This window comes from Eutrigla gurnardus (assembly GCF_963514095.1).
Source record: "Eutrigla gurnardus genome assembly, chromosome: 3".
Lineage (NCBI taxonomy): Eukaryota > Metazoa > Chordata > Actinopteri > Perciformes > Triglidae > Eutrigla > Eutrigla gurnardus.
Window position 1 is genome coordinate 4,610,522 of NC_139917.1, and position 19,238 is coordinate 4,629,759.

General features: G+C 45.3%; 1 protein-coding gene across 1 annotated transcript in view; it reads right to left on the reverse strand.

The window, feature by feature from the left end:
- Nucleotides 1-19,238, reverse strand: part of LOC311011505 (spectrin beta chain, non-erythrocytic 1-like) — a 34,084-nt gene that overhangs the window by 8,270 nt on the left and 6,576 nt on the right. Inside the window, exons 2-21 of the mRNA XM_084006480.1 lie at nt 15,172-15,389; nt 9,747-9,898; nt 9,077-9,250; nt 7,999-8,090; nt 7,792-7,872; nt 7,576-7,691; nt 7,244-7,356; nt 6,838-7,025; nt 6,553-6,670; nt 5,852-6,010; nt 5,433-5,735; nt 5,082-5,235; nt 3,973-4,843; nt 3,751-3,888; nt 2,913-3,669; nt 2,126-2,328; nt 1,769-1,859; nt 1,425-1,571; nt 327-590; nt 1-5 (exon numbers count right to left, since the gene is read on the reverse strand). The exon at nt 1-5 is cut by the window's left edge and continues 220 nt beyond it. Of these exons, the coding sequence (XP_083862606.1) occupies nt 1-5; nt 327-590; nt 1,425-1,571; nt 1,769-1,859; nt 2,126-2,328; nt 2,913-3,669; nt 3,751-3,888; nt 3,973-4,843; nt 5,082-5,235; nt 5,433-5,735; nt 5,852-6,010; nt 6,553-6,670; nt 6,838-7,025; nt 7,244-7,356; nt 7,576-7,691; nt 7,792-7,872; nt 7,999-8,090; nt 9,077-9,250; nt 9,747-9,898; nt 15,172-15,331 (4,286 nt within the window). The 5' untranslated portion in view covers nt 15,332-15,389. The remainder of the gene's footprint in view (nt 6-326; nt 591-1,424; nt 1,572-1,768; nt 1,860-2,125; nt 2,329-2,912; nt 3,670-3,750; nt 3,889-3,972; nt 4,844-5,081; nt 5,236-5,432; nt 5,736-5,851; nt 6,011-6,552; nt 6,671-6,837; nt 7,026-7,243; nt 7,357-7,575; nt 7,692-7,791; nt 7,873-7,998; nt 8,091-9,076; nt 9,251-9,746; nt 9,899-15,171; nt 15,390-19,238) is intronic.

Sequence of the window (19,238 nt, forward strand, 5' to 3'; positions counted from 1 at the left end):
AGCATCTAGGGGGGCCAGACCAGATCAGTACAGTACTGCTACTAATATTACTACACCTGACAGTACTACTACCGCATCTAGAGGGGGACTAGACCAGACCGGTACTACTACAACTAACAGTACAACTACAGCTAGAAGGGACTAGACCAGACCAGTACTTTACTAATACAACTACTACTGGTACTACTACTCCTCCAGCTGATAGCACTACTAAATGAAGTACTAGTGATTAATGGTACTACTGTTACTATTAAATGTATATTAAATGTCACTAATAATCAGTCGTTAAAGTACTTGGATCAGTACTCGGTACTACTGTGGCGTACCTGTTGTTTCTTGAGCAGGATGTTGACGGAGGTCAGGTCTTTGCCGTAGTCGTCAGACTGGATCTGACCCTCCAGGCCTCCCATCCACTCGTCCAGGTCAGCGCAGCTCTGAGTGAACAGCTCCGCCTTGTTGGCGTCAAACAGACACTGAGCTTTGGTCTGCGTGGTGGACTCTAGCTCCGCCCACATGGTGTGGAGCGCCGACAGCTTGGCCTGCACCACCCCCTCCGTCTCCGGCTTCTCTGACACCAGCAGCATGCCGTCCTGCAGTCAGACACACAAACACATCCTTCACACACGTCATCGCAACACATCATAATATGGATTTGGATTTAAAGCCTCGACAAATAAGGATGCACCGATACCTCTTTTTTCAGACCGGGTACTAATACTTACATTTCAGTACTTTCCGATATCGAGTACTAATATGATACTTAATAATACCATTACAGTTCTAACAATTATTTTGAAAACATTCAACTTTGTGTTTTCCTGATACAAACAGAGTTTACAGAAGGGATGTTTATAATGAACCCTTTAACCTGCTGTCAGTAAATATATACAGTATATATATATATATATATATATATATATATATATATTAAAGATGAAAAAGCTAAGAGACTCAGAGGAGCAGCTTGTCACTTAAAGGAGAATAGTGCTGGTCCACCTTAAAGGTCAGCCCACCTTCAGTGTTGCTGAGTTATTGCTAATTTCAGGGCTAATTCCCTTCACTCTAATGAACAAAACAGGATCTTAGCTTGTGTCTAGTTGTAGCATTCATTCACTGACAAATAAACCGTACCCACAATGCATTGCTACATTCATGCTGTAATGTTACTGCTCTCTCTCTCTCTCTCCCTCTCTAGTAAGAGTTACGGTAGCTCTTTCCATCTTTGAAGGATAAGACCTAAATGACCTTTAATTCTACTCATTTCCCTTTCTAAAACTTTTAAATGGATATAAATGCTTTAAATTAAGAATTTATGTTTCCAAGCATTGCTTTATGACTTCTGTCTTTGACACATGGATACTGCTGCTCCATGTACACATGCAGTACAGTAAATACATGAGTACATGAGTTCAGACCCTCCATACCTTCTGGATCTTGTCGAGCCACTCTTTGTTGGACTGCAGCTCGGCCATGAAGGCCTGGTGCTTCAGCCACTTGCTGTGCAGGTTCCTCGCCTCGTCGTAGGTCATGTCCTGAGCTGTCAGCATCTTCTCATTGATCCACAGAGACAGCTGGACACAAATACTAAATGTTATCGAGGGGTTCATCCTCTGGACAGCAGGAATACATTTCTATGCTTCTGGACCAAAGTCTCGGAGCATGCCTCGCCATCTCAAATAACAATTTGTGTCTTCTCTTTGAAAAAAATAACTATGAAGTCACGTCTTGTGAAACAAAACATTAAAATGTGTGTTTTGAGGAGACTGACCTCCTGGCCTTCCTCCAGGAACTTCTGCAGGTCCCGGTTGTCCTTTAGTTTCATCAGCAGCTCTACTGCAGCCTCCCTGTTCTTCTTGTGCCTGAAACATAAGAGGACGAGGTCGGATCAAGATGCCGAAACATAAAGGAGGGTTCCTCATCTTGAAGACCCCGAATAAAGAACCACTACCTGTAATGTAAGTTACCTATCAAACCATAGAGGCCAGTGAGGCTGCAGCTTGTGTTAATGTTAATGTTGTTTCCATTTCCAGGCTGGAGATTTTGTTATTTGTTAACAAATCTCATTCTCACAAAGTGCTTCATTAAGACTCAAATGTCTGGAATGTGAACTGAAGTTGGTGTCTACCTGTCATCAATGGAGGCGACTCTCTCCTGGATACGTTCAGCGTTGATGTTCCCGTCGCTGGCCAGCCGCCTGCCAGCCTCCACCACGCCGTTGATCTTCTCTTCATTGGCATCCATGGTGGTCATGAAGTCCTCCTGCTTCTTGATGGCGGCCTCGGCGCCCTCAAGAGTGGTGGGCATCTCGGTGTGAGCCAGGACGTACTCCTGTGGGGCGAGGAGAACATTCATTAGGTGTTTATTAAATCATCTTCTGGATATGAACCCATTCGATTTTATCAGGTTTATCTGAGGACCTGAGTATCACTGAAATCAGGAAAATATCCCTGCAAGCAGTTGACAATTTATTTAATTATGTAAAATGTTGGGTTCTTTTCAGTGCAGAAACATCAAGTCTCACTTTGTGTTTTATATCAGGTTCTCTGCTCATCAGTGGAGACTTTATCACTAAGAAACCTGGATTAAAGGATTGCGGGAGCAGTAAGTGTAGAAGGGCAAATCCAGACGTCCCTCTCCCCAGGAATGCTTTCCCAGCTCATCGTCCGGAAGTCTGAGCTCCTCAACTATCTCCAAGGTTGAGCCCAGCGCTCCTACAAAGGAAGCTAATTTCAATTGCTTGAATCCACACATCCTCATTCTTTCGGTCAAAGCTCATGACCGTAGGGCGAGGGTGTCAAGAAAGAGATGGACTGGTAAATCCAGGATCCTGATCAACATGAATCCCAGGTCATGGAAGCCGTGAAAGTTGTGAAAGACAAGACACTGCAGTGAGGTGAATCTTTTGTGTTTACCTGGTTGTTGAGGAAGGCCTCAGCCTGCTTGGTGTCCCTGAGGAACAGCTGGTACGCATGGGACTGGGACAGAAGGTTCTGTCGGTTCTCCCACATCTTGTGCAGTTCGTTCCACCCGGTGTCAAGCGCCTGCAGCCTCTGTCGTAGGAACATGTACTGCGCATCCGTCTGGCCTTGTGTCACCATCTCCCCCATGTCCCGCATCTTCTGGTAGTCCTCCTCGTAGTTCTGGATCTCATTCTTGATCCCTTCATGCTGGGCCATGAGCTTCTCGGCCTCGGCCAGAGTGTTGGGCATATCCTCAGAGGCGATGGCGGTCTGAGTGCGAGACAGCCAGGACTGGAAGTCGTCCAGCTCGCGTAGGAACTGCTGCAGCTTCCTGGCCTCGCCCAGCGACTCCTCGCGGTTCTTCAGGGTGTTCTTCATTTCCTCCCAGACGGCGGTGATCTCAGCCAGGCGGCCTGTGATGGCCTTTGCCTGGTCGGGGTGCTCCTCTGCCAGCCGCTGGGCCTCCCCTCGCAGATCGCCCAGTTTGTCCTCGATGGCAGCCAGATCGCGCTCCATACCGGTCAGTTTGCGCTGCAAGGCCATAACCCCAGTGAGGTCGTTGCCCAGCTCCTGGGTGGACTCGATGACTTTAGTCTTCTCTTTGATCCAGGATTTTGTTTCGTTGCATTCAAGGTGGTAGTTCTGCACACCCAGTGCTGAGTTCAGGGACTCCTTCTTCTGGTCTACCAGGTCGCGGAACTGGCTCCACCTGAAAGTAGTGGAGAGAATCATCAGGTAGAATCACACCTACAGTCTCATGATGTCTACGCCGTGTTATATCCCTTTTTACCTGTTGTTGAGTTTGTCCTGCTGGGTCTTGATGTCCTTTTCACTTGGGTGACCATTGTGCATCAGCTGTCGGGCGATCTGGTTTACGACGGCAACACGAGAAGCCTGGTTGTTCATCTCTGGCTCCAGACTCTCAAACCTGCCAAGGACAGAGTCCACATGAATCGTGCGGCTAAAAGACATGTGTAATAATGAACATACATGCAGCATCTTGTGGTCCTACCTGTGCTGTATGACCTCCAGGTCCTCCAGTTTCTCAGGGATCTCCATGCTGTTCAGCCACTGCTCCTTGTCATCGATCCAAACCTCGCAGGCGTTGGCCTCGCTGAACATCTTGTAGAGTGCCAGAGCATCTTGCAGCGCCTGCTTCCTCAGCTTCGTCAGTTCTGCCACCTCCTTGTAGCGTTCCTCGATGCCGGCCAGGCGTCCACGCACTTCCTCTGACTCTGCCTCCTCTTTGGGCAGTAAGGCGGCCTGCTCATGGAGGGAGTCAATGACCGGGCGGTAGCTGGCCACCTCTGCCGCAGCGTCCTTGTGCTTCCTGACAAGAGCCTGGGTGGAGAATTCATCATGGCCCGTCTCTCCACTGGAGACGATGCGCAGGGCGTCGAGTGTCCAGGCGTCCACGTCATCTGCATCAGTCTGGAACTGGTGCAGTGCCAGAGCCTCCTCCAGCCTCCTCTTCCTCACTGCTGCCAGCTGCTCCAGCGCCACCCACTGAGCCTGCAGGTCAGCTATACGCTCCTGGATCTTGGTGGCGGCGAAGTGGTCGGCCTCCACCATGGCTTGGCCCTCTGCAATGGTGTGCTTGAGGTGGCCGGCGCGGCCACTCATCTCATCCTCCAGGGCACGCTGCTGGCTGAGGAGGCGTAGCGCCCCCGTCAGGTCCTTGCCATGCTCCACAGAGGACAGAATCTGCTCCTTCTCACGGATCCAGCCCTCTTCCTCTGCCATCTCCCAGAAGAACTTCCAGAGACGGCGGGACTCCTCCAGGCGGGCGCGGCGCTCGGCAGCCAGCTGGGTCAGCTCCTGGTAGCAGAACTCCAGGTGGGAGACACGGTCCTGGATGACCTGAGGGTCACAGGGCTTGTAGCCTGTACAGGGTGACACTAATGTCAGAACCTCACCATCTCATTTTTAAGGATTGAAATCATCTAAATGTCTTCACACAACTAGAGAAAGACGCGTTTTACTGGTTGACCTCATAAGAGTCAAATAACTTACTATGTGTCCCTGCTTATTGTTAGGAAGACAAACAGAACAATAGAAAACAAATCAGGAATAAAGAACATCTCAGATTTAAGCCAGTGTTTGAACAGAGGGACAGCTTACCGTCGTCGTTGACGGAGAACTTGGTGGCGTTGGTGCTGACCGCCTTCACCCTGTCAGCCTGGATGCCGATGTCGGCCTCCACCAGAGCGTGTTTCTGCAGCAGGTCCTCCACACCTAAAAGATGCTTCCCATAATCCTGAGACAGCAGCAGCATCTGGAAACCAAAGGCAAAGATGACCAATAGAATAAAAACCATACGTTTCCTCCTCAAATTCAAAGACGAACCGTTCTGTCCTGTTTCTGGTCTTTGAGCTAAACACATCCTCAACCTCTCTGTACTGGACCAACAGAGTCTTCTCCCCTGACTCTAGGATCTACCGTGTTAGGGATGGCTTTGTTTCGTCAGCATACCTTCATCTCGTCCATCCAGTCCATGATGTACAGCATCTCCTGGAAGACTCTCTGCAGGCCCAGGTTCATCTCCAGTCTCTGTCTGCGGGCCTTCAGCAGCTCCAGTAGGTATTCCCATAGCCGGATCACATTGTCCTTCCTGGCCGTGATACGTTTGATGTCGTGGTAGTTCTCCACCTCAAGCTCCTTCGCCACAGAAACCACGGCCTGGACACGCTCTTCATACGCAGCGATGTCTGTCTCGATCGCCTCGTGCTTCTTGGTGGCGGCCTCGACGGCCTGAAGGTCGAAACCAAAGTTGTCCTGAGAGAGGAAGGAGGAAGCAGTACACTCATGAGACAAACAAATACTGAGCATCCCCCTCTGGGTAAAGCCGGGACATGTTTCAGAAGATTTCAGTTGCAGATGATGCTTCTTACCTGTGACACTAGTCTCTGGTTTTCACTGAGCCAGGTCTCTCTCATGGCCGCCTTGCGGTCAAAGCGCCGGGCGAGTTGTTCCAGTTTCTCCTGACGAATCAGCTCCATCCTCAGAGCCAGCTCCCTCTCGTGCTCCGCCTTCTCCAGTCGCTCCCAGGCCTGAAGAGCAACACGTCGTCACCATCAAACGCTTCTTCACAAAGCTATGAAGAGCTGTGAACATTAACAGTACTGCACCTGTGGACCTGGTGCAGGACTCCTCCAGTCCACATTTAATACTTAACTAAAAAACACTTCATGAAGGATTCAGATCTGGAAGCTGCCTCATGTAGAGGCAACAGAGTTCATAGGTTTTTAATTGTTTAAATGTGTGTTCCACACTCACACACATGCTTTGCCATTCGATCACCGAGACACCACACACACCACGCCTGATTCAATCACCACAACACAACAAAAAAAACAGATCCACCGATTTTCACCTGAAAATTGGTTTCAGGCTTTCGTTTCTCTTTAAGTAAACTTTCTTTCCAGTTAAACAACACAGAAGCCAATATCACATGGCTTTTAAACAGAATGTATCCATTAAGTTAAAGGACTGACATTCACGTTTTACACACTGGCAGAGTTTTATACTGTGTCACACATTCATGACAGACTGAGGATCTGGACTTTAGACCTGGAGGTGGAACAGCCCTCACCTTGTTGATATCTGAGATGAGTTTTCCCTCTCGGGGCATGTAGACCTTCTGGTTGTTGGCTCTCATCTTACTCTGGATGGTGAACAGAAGAACCTCCAGGTTTCCCTTCTCTGTGAACCTGGAGACAGAAGATGGAGACACAAGGATGAGGAGGTGGAGGAGGAACCTTTATAAGATATACAGCCATATAGCTACGAGAGGGTGTCGCATTTCAATCTGGAGAAAATGTGTATTTCATATCCTCAGTTAGTATGTGGAGTTAAAGTACAAGGTGAATGTTCTGACTTTGGAGGTTTCTCCACAGTTCGATAGGTGTTGAAGGCCTGAAGCTGCTGCTGGACTCCGACCAGAGCGTTGGCGAACTTCCTGTTGTTGAGGATGATGATAGTCTGTTCGATCCACTCCAGCAGGTCTGAGGCCAGAGACTCGTACTTCTCAATCATCTTCTCGGTCTCAATAGCGTTGTCCAACACCTGGACAAAAAAACAGAGACGTCTCTCGTCACATATGTTAGATTCTGGACATGAACAGAACAAACTGACTGAGGACATTTCTTCATAAATAATAAATACAATCACTGGATGTGAACAGATATTTCTGATACTGATCTGAATACACTTCAAAGGCAATATTCCTCAATAGCGGTTTCCTGATTATCCTTTGACTTCAACGGAGTGCTGCTTGATCTGACCTTTCCGATGCGTTTGCCCTCGACCTTCAGAGCTTTCATCTTGGAGAAGTAGTGGTAAAAGGTCACCACATAGGTGATGACGGACTTTGCGTCAGGATGGTCCACGCTGATGTCTGCAACACAAAGAATGTTTCATGACTCCTGTTGTAGGTGTTATTCTGTAAATACAACAACATCTTCTCTAAGTGTGTTCATCTGCATCTCACTTCTTATTGTAAAAGGAAAGATTTTATGTTGTGAAAAAACAGTCGAGAAACATTAACAGGCCAGGTTTAGTTAAGCTGGATGTGTGTTTTCAGGTCAGGTTTAGCTAATGTAGTTTAGTATCTTACCCTCTGGATCCAGCAGCTTGGTGAGGCCCAGGTGTTGCTCCGCCAGGTTGAAAGCATTCTGTAGGTTGTAGTGAGCGTTGGACTTCTTCAGTTTGTCAAAGTCAATCAGATCAGGCCTGAAAATAGAAACAACTTTATTTACACTTGTTTTGGGTTTCAATTTAAAAAATCAATTTCGAGATTTATAGAAGATTGTCCTGTATGCTGTGAGGTTACCTGTGTTTGTGGATGAGAGCGTTGAAGGCCATGCCATCCCTCCAGCTGGTGCTGAAGTTGTGGATGTTCACGTTGGGATACCTGAGGGAGCAAGAAAAGAAGGACATGTTGTTTAACAGAAGTATTCCAAGGTCAGTGTGAACACACCAAACATGAGAGGAGGATCAGTAGTTCATCGTCGTAGTAACAATTAAAATGGAGTCTCACCCTGCCGTCTTCATCTGACACCAGAGAAGAAGAGCGTCTTTAGCTGATCTCTTCTCTTTGTTGTCTTCAGTCTCCACACTGATGTCCTGAATCTGAAACACAACAGTCACACATTTAGTGAGCACGCTAACCTCAACATGTCTGCTGTCTACAGGTGAGCACGCTAACCTCAACATGTCTACTGTCTACAGGTGAGCATGCTAACCTCCACATGTCTGCTGTCTACAGGTGAGCATGCTAACCTCCACATGTCTGCTGTCTACAGGTGAGCATGCTAACCTCCACATGTCTGCTGTCTACAGGTGAGCATGCTAACCTCAACATGTCTACTGTCTACAGGTGAGCATGCTAACCTCCACATGTCTGCTGTCTACAGGTGAGCATGCTAACCTCCACATGTCTGCTGTCTACAGGTGAGCATGCTAACCTCAACATGTCTACTGTCTACAGGTGAGCATGCTAACCTCAACATGTCTACTGTCTACAGGTGAGCATGCTATCCTCCACATGTCTGCTGTCTACAGGTGAGCATGCTAACCTCAACATGTCTACTGTCTACAGGTGAGCATGCTATCCTCCACATGTCTGCTGTCTACAGGTGAGCACGCTAACCTCCACCTGGTGTCTACAGGTGAGTACACTAACCTCCACCTGGTGTCTACAGGTGAGCACGCTAACCTCCACCTGGTGTCTACAGGTGAGTACACTAACCTCCACCTGTCTGCTGTCTACAGGTGAGCACGCTAATCTCCACCTGGCTGGTGTCTAGAGCAGTCACACTTTCAAACCAGTAAAATCAATGTTTCAAGTTTTAATACTTGGAAATAAAAACAAAGCAGATGTGATTTGGTAGGTGAGATAAAGAGTAGTTATTCATGTATTCACATTACTGTATTTATCACTCAGTAAGAGAAACCATTTCTGTTAATATATCAATACAAACTGAACTGATATAAACTTTCTTTTAAATGTTCTTTACATTTGATTTGTGCTTGTGTATTCTGGCTTGTGTGTTGGAAGCTCCTCAGACAGGTGACACCATCACACCGGTGCCTCCATGAGAAGTGCGCGTGGTTACCTGGAAGCGGAGGATGATGGTCCAGATGAGGCCCAGCGTCAGGCGGTGGTTTCCATCCACAATGTCGTGAGAGCCCATGTTCTCGAGATGAACCCTCTGCTCCTTCAGGAACTGCAGAGCTTTGTCCACGTTCTCCAGACAGTGAATACGCATCCGGCCTTTGGTAGGCTTCGGCTGGAGACAGAGAAGCCACAGAGACACGGTTGGGATGAAGGATTCAAAAGACGTCACAGCTGCAGTTCCTCGAATGGCCGCCAGGGGGTATTGTTGTCAAACTGACTGTTTTGAAGTGAATTAGAACAATTCTCGACAGGTAAACAGATCATTGACCTCCTGATGTCAGGCTGAATGCAGCTTTTAGCGGACAGAGAAACCGCCTGTCTTCCTGTCCCTGAATGCAGCACAGGAAGTAAGTGAACACTAAAGGGTCGTCAGGAAACAGCTGGATGGCAACCAGCATGTTCAGATATGTGACGTCTGAATCCAGAATCAAGGCCAGCACCTCCACCAGGGTCATTACCCAGCAGTCTATGCTGCAGACAGAGTACATTACAACCCAACGGTCTATATATATATATATACACACACATTTACTATGTATATTGTGTGTAAGCTGAGTATTTATACTGTGTGTACTGCGTGTACTTCTACTGTGTGCAAAGTACTGTACCAGTCGCTCTCCTGACAGGACCTCTAGCAGTTTGATGAGCATGCGTCCATCTCTCAGGTCCATGTACAGGTCTGTGATCCTGCAGGACACTCGGGACAGATGAGAGTTCACCCACTTAGTGAAGGTCTTCTTCTGCACCGCCTCCCGCTCATCTGGACACACACACACACACACACACACACACACACACACACACACACATTAGAAATAATGATACTCACAGTGAATACCTCAGAGTGATTTTCAAGAGGAGGATGGCCTGTTTCTCTTCACCTAACAGTGTTATTTTGTCGACCTTTAACCCAGAGGAAATAGGAAGTCTTCAGCAGGAAGGAAGGGAAATGTTAATGAATTCAACAGGAGACAAGACGACTGAATGAAGGCTGGGGCACATGCGGGTGCTCTTTCTATTAAAGTAGTACAACACACTCATGTTTGGGATGTAACGGTACAATAATATCTCAGTTTATTATCAAAATATTAGTAGTAGTAGGGAAGTACTAGTAGTAGTGGGAGCAGTAACAGTAGTAATATCAGCAGTAGTAAGGAAGTAATAGTAGTAGTAGTAATGGGAGCAGTAACAGTAGTAATATCAGCAGTATTAAGGAAGTAATAGTAGTAGTAGTAGTAGTAGTAGTAGTAGTAGTGGGAGCAGTAACAGTAGTAATATCAGCAGTAGTAAGGAAGTAATAGTAGTAGTAGGAGCAGTAACAGTAGTAATATCAGTAGTAGGAAGGAAGTAATAGTAGTAGTAGTAGTGGGAGCAGTAACAGTAGTAATATCAGTAGTAGGAAGGAAGTAATAGTAGTAGTAGTAGTGGGAGCAGTAACAGTAGTAATATCAGTAGGAGGAAGGAAGTAATAGTAGTAGTAGTAGTGGGAGCAGTAACAGTAGTAATATCAGCAGTAAGAAGGAAGTAATAGTAGTAGTAGTAGTGGGAGCAGTAACAGTAGTAATATCAGTATTAGGAAGGAAGTAATAGTAGTAGTAGTAGTAGTAGTAGTAGTAGTAGGAGCAGTAACAGTAGTAATATCAGTAGTAGGAAGGAAGTAATAGTAGTAGTAGTAGTGGGAGCAGGAAAGGTGCGTGTCCACAGGGGCGATTTTAAACGCGAGTGGACGCGCCGCTTCCCAGGATTGCACGCTTGGTGGGCTGCCACTAGAGGATGATTGACAGGCGCTCTCCTTTAAACAACACATTTTTGCGAGCGTTCCAGAGGCGGCGAGTCAAGCCCGGCGCCTCTGATTAGCATAAAGTAGATTCGACTTCAACTTTAGGCAAATGAGGAGCGGCCAACTCGCGCGCCGTCTCTCGACATTCGCCGCGACGCTACCAGAATGCATTGCACAGCTTTTCACATAGACAATGAATGGGACGCGGGGAAACACCGCTGCCTGTGGACACGCACCTTAACAGTAGTAATATCAGTAGTAGGAAGGAAGTAATAGTAGTAGTAGTAGTGGGAGCAGTAACAGTAGTAATATCAGTAGTAGGAAGGAAGTAATAGTAGTAGTGGGAGCAGTAACTTCTGGAGGTGCTTCTACTAGTAGCAGTAGAAGTAGAAGCAACAGAAGCAGTAGCAGAAGTTTGGAGGTAGTAGTACAACACAATAACACGATTTTGTCCTGTGATAATTAACATTGGTTACATTAGTAGCATCTAGTCTTTTGCATCAGTTGTTTTCTATATTGTATAAAGCAAATGTAGAACTGTCAATACTAACACCACTGCCTACCACATAATCAATCATTGGGGTGAGCAGCTCAGCGGTGTCTCATATTGAATGTATGAGTATTATTAGTAGTATCAGTTTCTGACTAAAGAACCAGTAGAGCAGCGTCCTCTGACTCAGTAGAATGTGATGTGTGATGGCGGTAGTGTCAGTATTTTATGGTGTAGTCGTTGTTAATGTTCACCAGGGAACTGACTCTAGATCTGCTGGTTAACCTTTAACTATGAGGTCAAAAATCACTGACGGCTCCACAGACGACTTCCTGCCGCCGAGACAAACACAAGGGACCAACCCACATGGGCCTGTTCCAGGTCCACTGGGGTTCTGGACCGACTACTCTCAGATCATCAAGTACAAGTACATACTCAATACTTTGCATTTCTGCAGACTTTACCGGAAAACCTCTTTGTCTTTATCAACAATGTCCCCGTCTGCCTTCAACACTAATGTCCCTGTCTGCCTTCAACACTAATGTCCCCGTCTGTCTTCCTGTTGGGGTACTGAAGTACGTACTGTTGCATGCATGCTTAATATAACGCTGGTATGATTGTTGGAACGAGAGTGTGTCACTGTGACCCCACAGGAAGCTTCTATGCAGTCATACAAAATAAAAGCTGTTGTAAGCGATTCATTAAAGATTAATTAAAGATTTAATAGTGATTCGTTATGATTTAATAGTGATTATAAGCGATTCATTAATGGATAAGAAGCTTTTAATTTGTAATTGATTCAATAGTGATTTATAAGAGATTCATTCGTGATGTAATAGTGATTTATAAGGGATTCATTCATGATATAATAGTGATCTCTTAAGTGATTAATTTGTGATTCAATAGTGATTTAGAAGCGATTCATTAGTAGAGCAGCTGTCTATTTCTGACCATGCTCCATTAAAGCATGAATATAAGTAGCATATAAAGCTGGACGTTAACAGAGTCCCCCCTATGACACGGCGCTCCAGATCAGGTCACAATGCAGCTCTTTTTAACCAAGAGGCAGTCATCAAACTGGCCTCAACGTTTACTGTGACAGAATGTGATGTCATCAGGTAAGACTGTAGGTTCAAACCTCAGAAGACGAGACCGTGACAAACATGTCTGACCTTTGACCTTCTTCTTACCTTGCAGCTGTTTGAATCGACCATCCAACTGGTTGTAGTTGAACTGAACGGTGTCCGCCGACGCCCAATCCACCTCCATCGCCAAATACCAACAACTAATTTAGATTAAATATGCATCCAACGTGAGACAACGACTGGTCTTCTGCTGCTGATCAGCCCACCGAGTGCTCAGACTGAAGACAAACAAACCGGATCATAGTTCCACTTTAATCCAATCAGACGTTCACCAGCTTTCAGCTGATTTCACTGCTCTACGTCACCGCTGCATGAATGAAAATCCTGATCAATGTCTTTGAAATCCACACGAGTCTGAGTTACAACAGAATATTACTTCAGACTTGAGCCTGAACAAAATATAAACCTTCTGTTCAGGAGCACAGATTCATCAACAAAAACCTGAAAAAAATCCTCCCCAAAAAATCCCAAAATGTCGTTAAACTCCAGAAGGCTTTTAAAACCAGAGAAGAAGAAAATAAAGTTGACTTGACTGAAGACAAAGATGTCCTTGTGTTTCCAGGAGGTGAAAGAAAGAGAGAGAGTCCAGAGGTCAAAATGACGCCGTGTGTGTGTGTGTGTGTGTGTGGGGCCCTGTCCAACACTCAAATCATCAGCAGCTACATGCTGCTCATTCGTCTTCTTCTGCTGCTCTGATTGTTTTCCGTTTCCACACACACACACACACACACACACACACACCCCGCCCACTTCACCCCGCATGTGGTGAATGTTTAACATGATAAATAATTATTATAGACTGAATAAAGTCGAATTGATAAATTAAAACACATTTTTCTCTCATCATTTATAATATAATTCTGTATCATTATGGTTTATTTACAGCTTTATGATCATTTATGATATAGTCTGTCTTAAATGTCTCCGTCTGTTTAAATAAAATATGATAGATGCAGTAAAAAGGTTAAAGACTAAATCTGAACTTAAATAATAATAAATTAATTCTGGGAGAAAAAAACTGCTAAAAGAAGAAACCTAAATGAATTTATATTATACGAAGAATATTTGTTAATAAATGTAAAAAATATTCTGCCAGTTTGAAGACAATTTTTGATTTTTGACAGGGTTTTTAGAGTGTGTCCAATCAGCCAATGACATTACGGTTTGACAATGATATCATCATGGGTGTGAAAGGGGGGGGGGGGGGGTGTTTCCTGTCATTGTTCCTTCACATTCCTGACTGAAGTAAGACAGGAAATAAGAAACAAACATCCTGCACCAGACGTGTGTGTGCGTGTGTGTGTGTGGTACAGCTAAGAAGCTGTGCACTGTCCCTGTTAAATAAACAAATCAATAAAAAATATATACATAAAAAAACTGAGACTGCTCTTCCTGAGGCTGATCCACCTGAGGCTGCTCTACCCGAGGCTGATCCACCCGAAGCTGCTCTACCTGAGGCTGATCCACCCGAGGCTGCTCTACCTGAGGCTGATCCACCCGAAGCTGCTCTACCTGAGGCTGATCCACCCGAGGCTGCTCTACCTGTGGCTGATGCACCCGAGGCTGCTCTACCTGAGGCTGCTCTACCTGAGGCTGATCCACCCGAGGCTGCTCTACCTGAGGCTGATCCACCCGAAGCTGCTCTACCTGAGGCTGAATCACCTGAGGCTGCTCTACCTGTGGCTGATTCACCCGAGGCTGCTCTACCTGTGGCTGATGCACCCGAGGCTGCTCTACCTGAGGCTGCTCTACCTGAGGCTGCTCTACCTGAGGCTGCTCTACCTGAGGCTGATCCACCCGAAGCTGCTCTACCTGAGGCTGAATCACCTGAGGCTGCTCTACCTGTGGCTGATTCACCCGAGGCTGCTCTACCTGTGGCTGATGCACCCGAGGCTGCTCTACCTGAGGCTGCTCTACCTGAGGCTGCTCTACCTGAGGCTGCTCTACCTGTGGCTGATTCACCCGAGGCTGCTCTACCTGAGGCTGCTCTACCTGTGGCTGATTCACCCGAGGCTGCTCTACCTGAGGCTGCTCTACCTGTGGCTGATTCACCCGAGGCTGCTCTACCTTGTATTGCTTGTTTTGAAAATGTTCATAAAAGCAGAAAGATTTGTAATAAATCAATTTAATACAGCATTCAGATACAGCGCAGACTATTATTTGTATCGTCTGCATGAATCAAACATCAGAGTTCAACAGAAGCATCTTTACGCCCTCTGGTGTCCAGAAGGTGAAACAGCTTACTGCTCAGCCTTTAATACACTTTAAGATTGAAGACTAGTTTTTTATATATATATATATATATATATATATATATATATATATATATACACACATACACACGAAGTCGGGGAACGGTGTTTCGTCCCTCCTATTATCAAGAAATAATGAAGATCTTTAGAATAGAAACTTGTTTCTTCATATCACAATGACGATAAGTCCAATATATTAAACACTGGAGAAAATAGACAGATATCATGTCGGTCATGAAATCAAGAAACAAACCCAGTGAGACTGTCTTTCTTGTTGTTTTTCTGATTTTTGCTCTTTTGTTTGAGTCTTTGTTACACGGATGTCATGAACCTGAAGGTGGGATTTTCAGGGGGTGGAGCTCCTACCTGCCAGTGCCTTGATGCGGGAGCGTTCGAAGAGGCGGGCCGAGCTGTTCTCGTTGTCCCACTCTTCATCCCAGCGGTTGTTGACCGTGTCGTTGTTGCTGCTGCTATACTGCTGCTGCAGCTCCATGTGGTCGAACTCGGCAGCCACCGTCGTCATCATGACCTTTCACCTCGAAGTCAACGGGGACGCGTCCACATCGGCAGCTTCAGGCCGAGCCCTGCAGGACAACACGCGGACAGGAAGTCAACACCACCTTCAACATGTCCAAAACATGTGATTAGAGGGAAATCTGGGAAATCCATCAGGAGATCCTGCATAGCGTGCACATGAACGACAACGGGTAAAGACAAAATTATTTCTAAACTTGTCCTCGAGAAGACTCAAAGACTGAATGTCCTTACAAGACAAAATACACACCAGTGTGAAGAACATCTTTACAAAAAAAAGTAGAAATCAAAATACTCAAAGTACTGTAGTCAAAATCAAAGTTTTACTTAAGTATTATTATTATTATTAACAAAAACGTAGAAATATTCAACATGTATCATTAATATATCATTTGTTATTGGAATATAACTAACACATGAGCAGTATTTTAATGTTGCAGCATGTGAACACTTGACCATCACATGCTGATTTATTTTGAGCCACTAGATGGCACTTCAGTCTCAGAACTCAGATACTGATGATCAGTCTGATAATCAACACTTGTCTTCTGCTGCTACCTTTATTTCTGTGGCTGAAATGCAGCTGACATGCTTGTTAATGAGGCTGCCTTTAGATGAGGTCACACCTTATGATTGACTGGGAGCATCTGAGGACTCTTACGACCCGCCCCTGCTCTGTGTTTGGTTTTACCCTTTCAGGCAGGGCCGGCCCAAGGCATAATAATATTAATAATAATATTTATAAAGCACCTTTAAAAACAATAGTTTACAAAGCGCTTTTGATGGCAGAATATAAACATGGTTATGTACACAAATACAACAAACACAGCAGAGATGAGGTAAAAAGACAATAACCGCATCAAGTTTAATCGTCTTTGCGTGAAGTCACTACCTCAATAAGTCAAATAGCAATGGTTATATTATCTACTCCTCCCTCTCAATGGGGCCCCTGATCAAATTCAGTAGGTGATATGTCTTAATAGGGCCCCTTAATCATACAAAATGGGTTAAGATGTCTGAATTGGGTCCCTCAGATAAATGTCACAGGATATGTGATTTGCGATAAATTTAAAAAGGCCTCTAAATCATGAAACTCTGTTTGGAGCCCTGAATGTATGTAATCAATTATGGACTTAGGCCTTTAAAGTAGGTTTATGATTTGGGGGCTGCTAAACCCAGTGCAAGTCAGGACGTAGGCTATGAATCTGAACAAGTTAGGTATTGCCATTCTCCAGCTGGCCATCCCCAAAATGCACCAGAATACAGGAAATCTACCAAATTCAGAATTTTCTGGGGGGAGGACCCCCAAACCCCCCTCCCCCATTTGCACCCACTTTTGCATAAATAGGGTGGGGTGGGGTCTTTATGCAGCTGTTCCCAGGGGGACAGTAGTTCATAATCCATCACTGTACTAATACAGTTTATAATGTAACATTATAGTGTGACATTTGTGTCAATAATCGTCAACCACAGGTGACTCCACGGTGGTAGGAGGGGGGCCCCAAATCAAATTCTGCTTAGGGCCCCCAAAAGGCTTGGGCCGGCCCTGCTTCCAGGCCATTGCTAAATTATCATATTAACCTAGCTTCGATGCTATATTTCATCATTAGATTTATTTGGGACCATTTTTGAGGTGTGAAATCAACTGTGTTGAGTGCTGAATCAAGTGATCACAAGACCACGGACCCCACCAACGGCAGAATCCAGGACACCCAAGACTCAGAAATCAGACTTCTCCCCCTCCCTCTGCTTCTCCACACTATGGTAACCTTCGGACAATGGCCTTCCTTTGAAATACGGTCGCCTACCTGCAGACTATGGTAGCCCACATTCTGACTATCGTAGTCCTTCTAACTACAGTAGCCAAGCTTGTAACTATGGTAGCCTCGCCTACCTTTGGACTACAGGAGTCTACCATCTCTTCTTCGAAAAATATTCTTAACAAACTCTTCATAAAATCCGAACGCAGTGGCTGCTGCAAAATGTGCATAGCAGAAACCCTGCTGATCTGGTACCTTCACTGGTTTGATACCATTGTGTAACAAAATATGTAATATTCATTTGTTATTAACACTTTTTAACAGCTGCATACTACCAAGCCTGTATGATGTGTTGTTGTCGGTATGTGGGTGGTGTGATGTTGTGCTGAGAGTGACCACACTGAGTTCCCATTGGCTCCCGGGTCAGCTGACTGGACTTAATGAAGGAAGTAAACTGCTCGATCACATCAGAGTTATTGGACTGAGCAGCAGAAGGAGCCATTACAGCACTCAGACATCCAGAGCACGTCCTGAGGGACTCCATTAATGGATCTGACTTCCCAGAATTCTCTGCTGGATGATGGAAACAGATCTCTGACCAGTCTGGGCCGATGAGCAGCATAGGAAGGAAATGGGCCAGAGTTGGGAAGAGTCACCAAAGATTGCACTGAATAAAAGTAACAGAGTACAACTACTCAAGTACTCTACTTTGATTATGTTCATGTTGTGCTACTTCCTACTTAGGTAAATATTGTACTTTTTACTCCACTATATTTGGAAGGATGAAGTGTTCCTTTATGTGTTGAGAAAATGTTCCTACTTCTTCATCACCTCTTTAAAAGCCTCTTGGATCAGGTGGAAACAGCGGTTTCTTTTTGGAGATACGTGGTTGTCACAGGACATAATGGTGACTTTATAGGAATCATTCCTGCAGATTAACACAGGAGATACAGAAGATACAGGAGAACCAGAACTGTTGATGGCGTTGTGTTCCACGTCACGCTCTCTCTGGTTCCACAAAGCCGGGATGCTTGTGTGGCGTTACACGGCAAACTAAAGTTTAGTAGAAACAGTGTGACTGCGGCACATTGAGAGGTCTTCTTTGTGGGATTATGGAGGGTATCTGTGTAAAAATGCCTAGTGTAACTTTAACTGCATTTAGCTGAAACACTCACATACTTTTACTACAGCATGGTTTCGACCAGAGTGGTATTGGTACTTTTACTGCAGTAAAGGATCTGTATACTTATTCTACTACTGAGTAAAAGTACTTTTAGTGTTCACTTCGTCTATTAATGATCTGATCAATATTCATTAATCAACTGCATCATAAATGTGGCATCATGTCCTTTTCCAGAGTTGAATGCAGTTATGGGAAACATCAATATGCATTAAAAAATTAACATTTTTTCAAACTGTATTTAAGTATTTTATTATAATGTTCAATTATAAGTACAATTTACTCCAAACAGTAATTTCAGTACATGTAACGGAGTAAAAGTTCCAACAACTATGAGAACGGGAGGCACACATGCCAAAAACAAGCGAGGCATGACATCAATCCAGGAAGTGTTAGGGACCCCCGCCCTCTCCCTCTGGGGCCACATCATTCCACATTCTCCCAACGTGACAAGAGCAACAGAAACTCTGGATTATGCTAACACATTAGCCCTTCGGCTAACATATGAGCATGGCATAACAAGCAAATGTAAGGTTGGCTAACATGTGAGCTTTATAAGAAGCTCATAGCTGGAGGGCTAACATGTAAGCTTTATAATAAGCTCATGTTAGCTGGAGGGATTTATAACTATCTCATATGTTAGCTGAAGGGCTAACATGTTAGCTTTATTATAAGCTCATATGTTAGCTAGAGGGCTAACGTGTCAGCTTTATCATAGGGTCATATGTTAGCTGGAGGGCTAACGTGTAAGCTCAGTGTTTGGATGGTCGGCGGTTCGAACTCCACCCTTGTCACTGTGTCACGGTCGTTGTGTCCTTGAGCAAGACACTTCACCCAGCTTGCCTCGTATGAATGTGTATGACTGCTGTATGTTTGAGGTGGTGGTCGGAGGGCCTGTGGGTGCAGAATGGCTTCCGTCAGACGTCGTCAATCGTAGTTTACTACCACCGGTATGACTG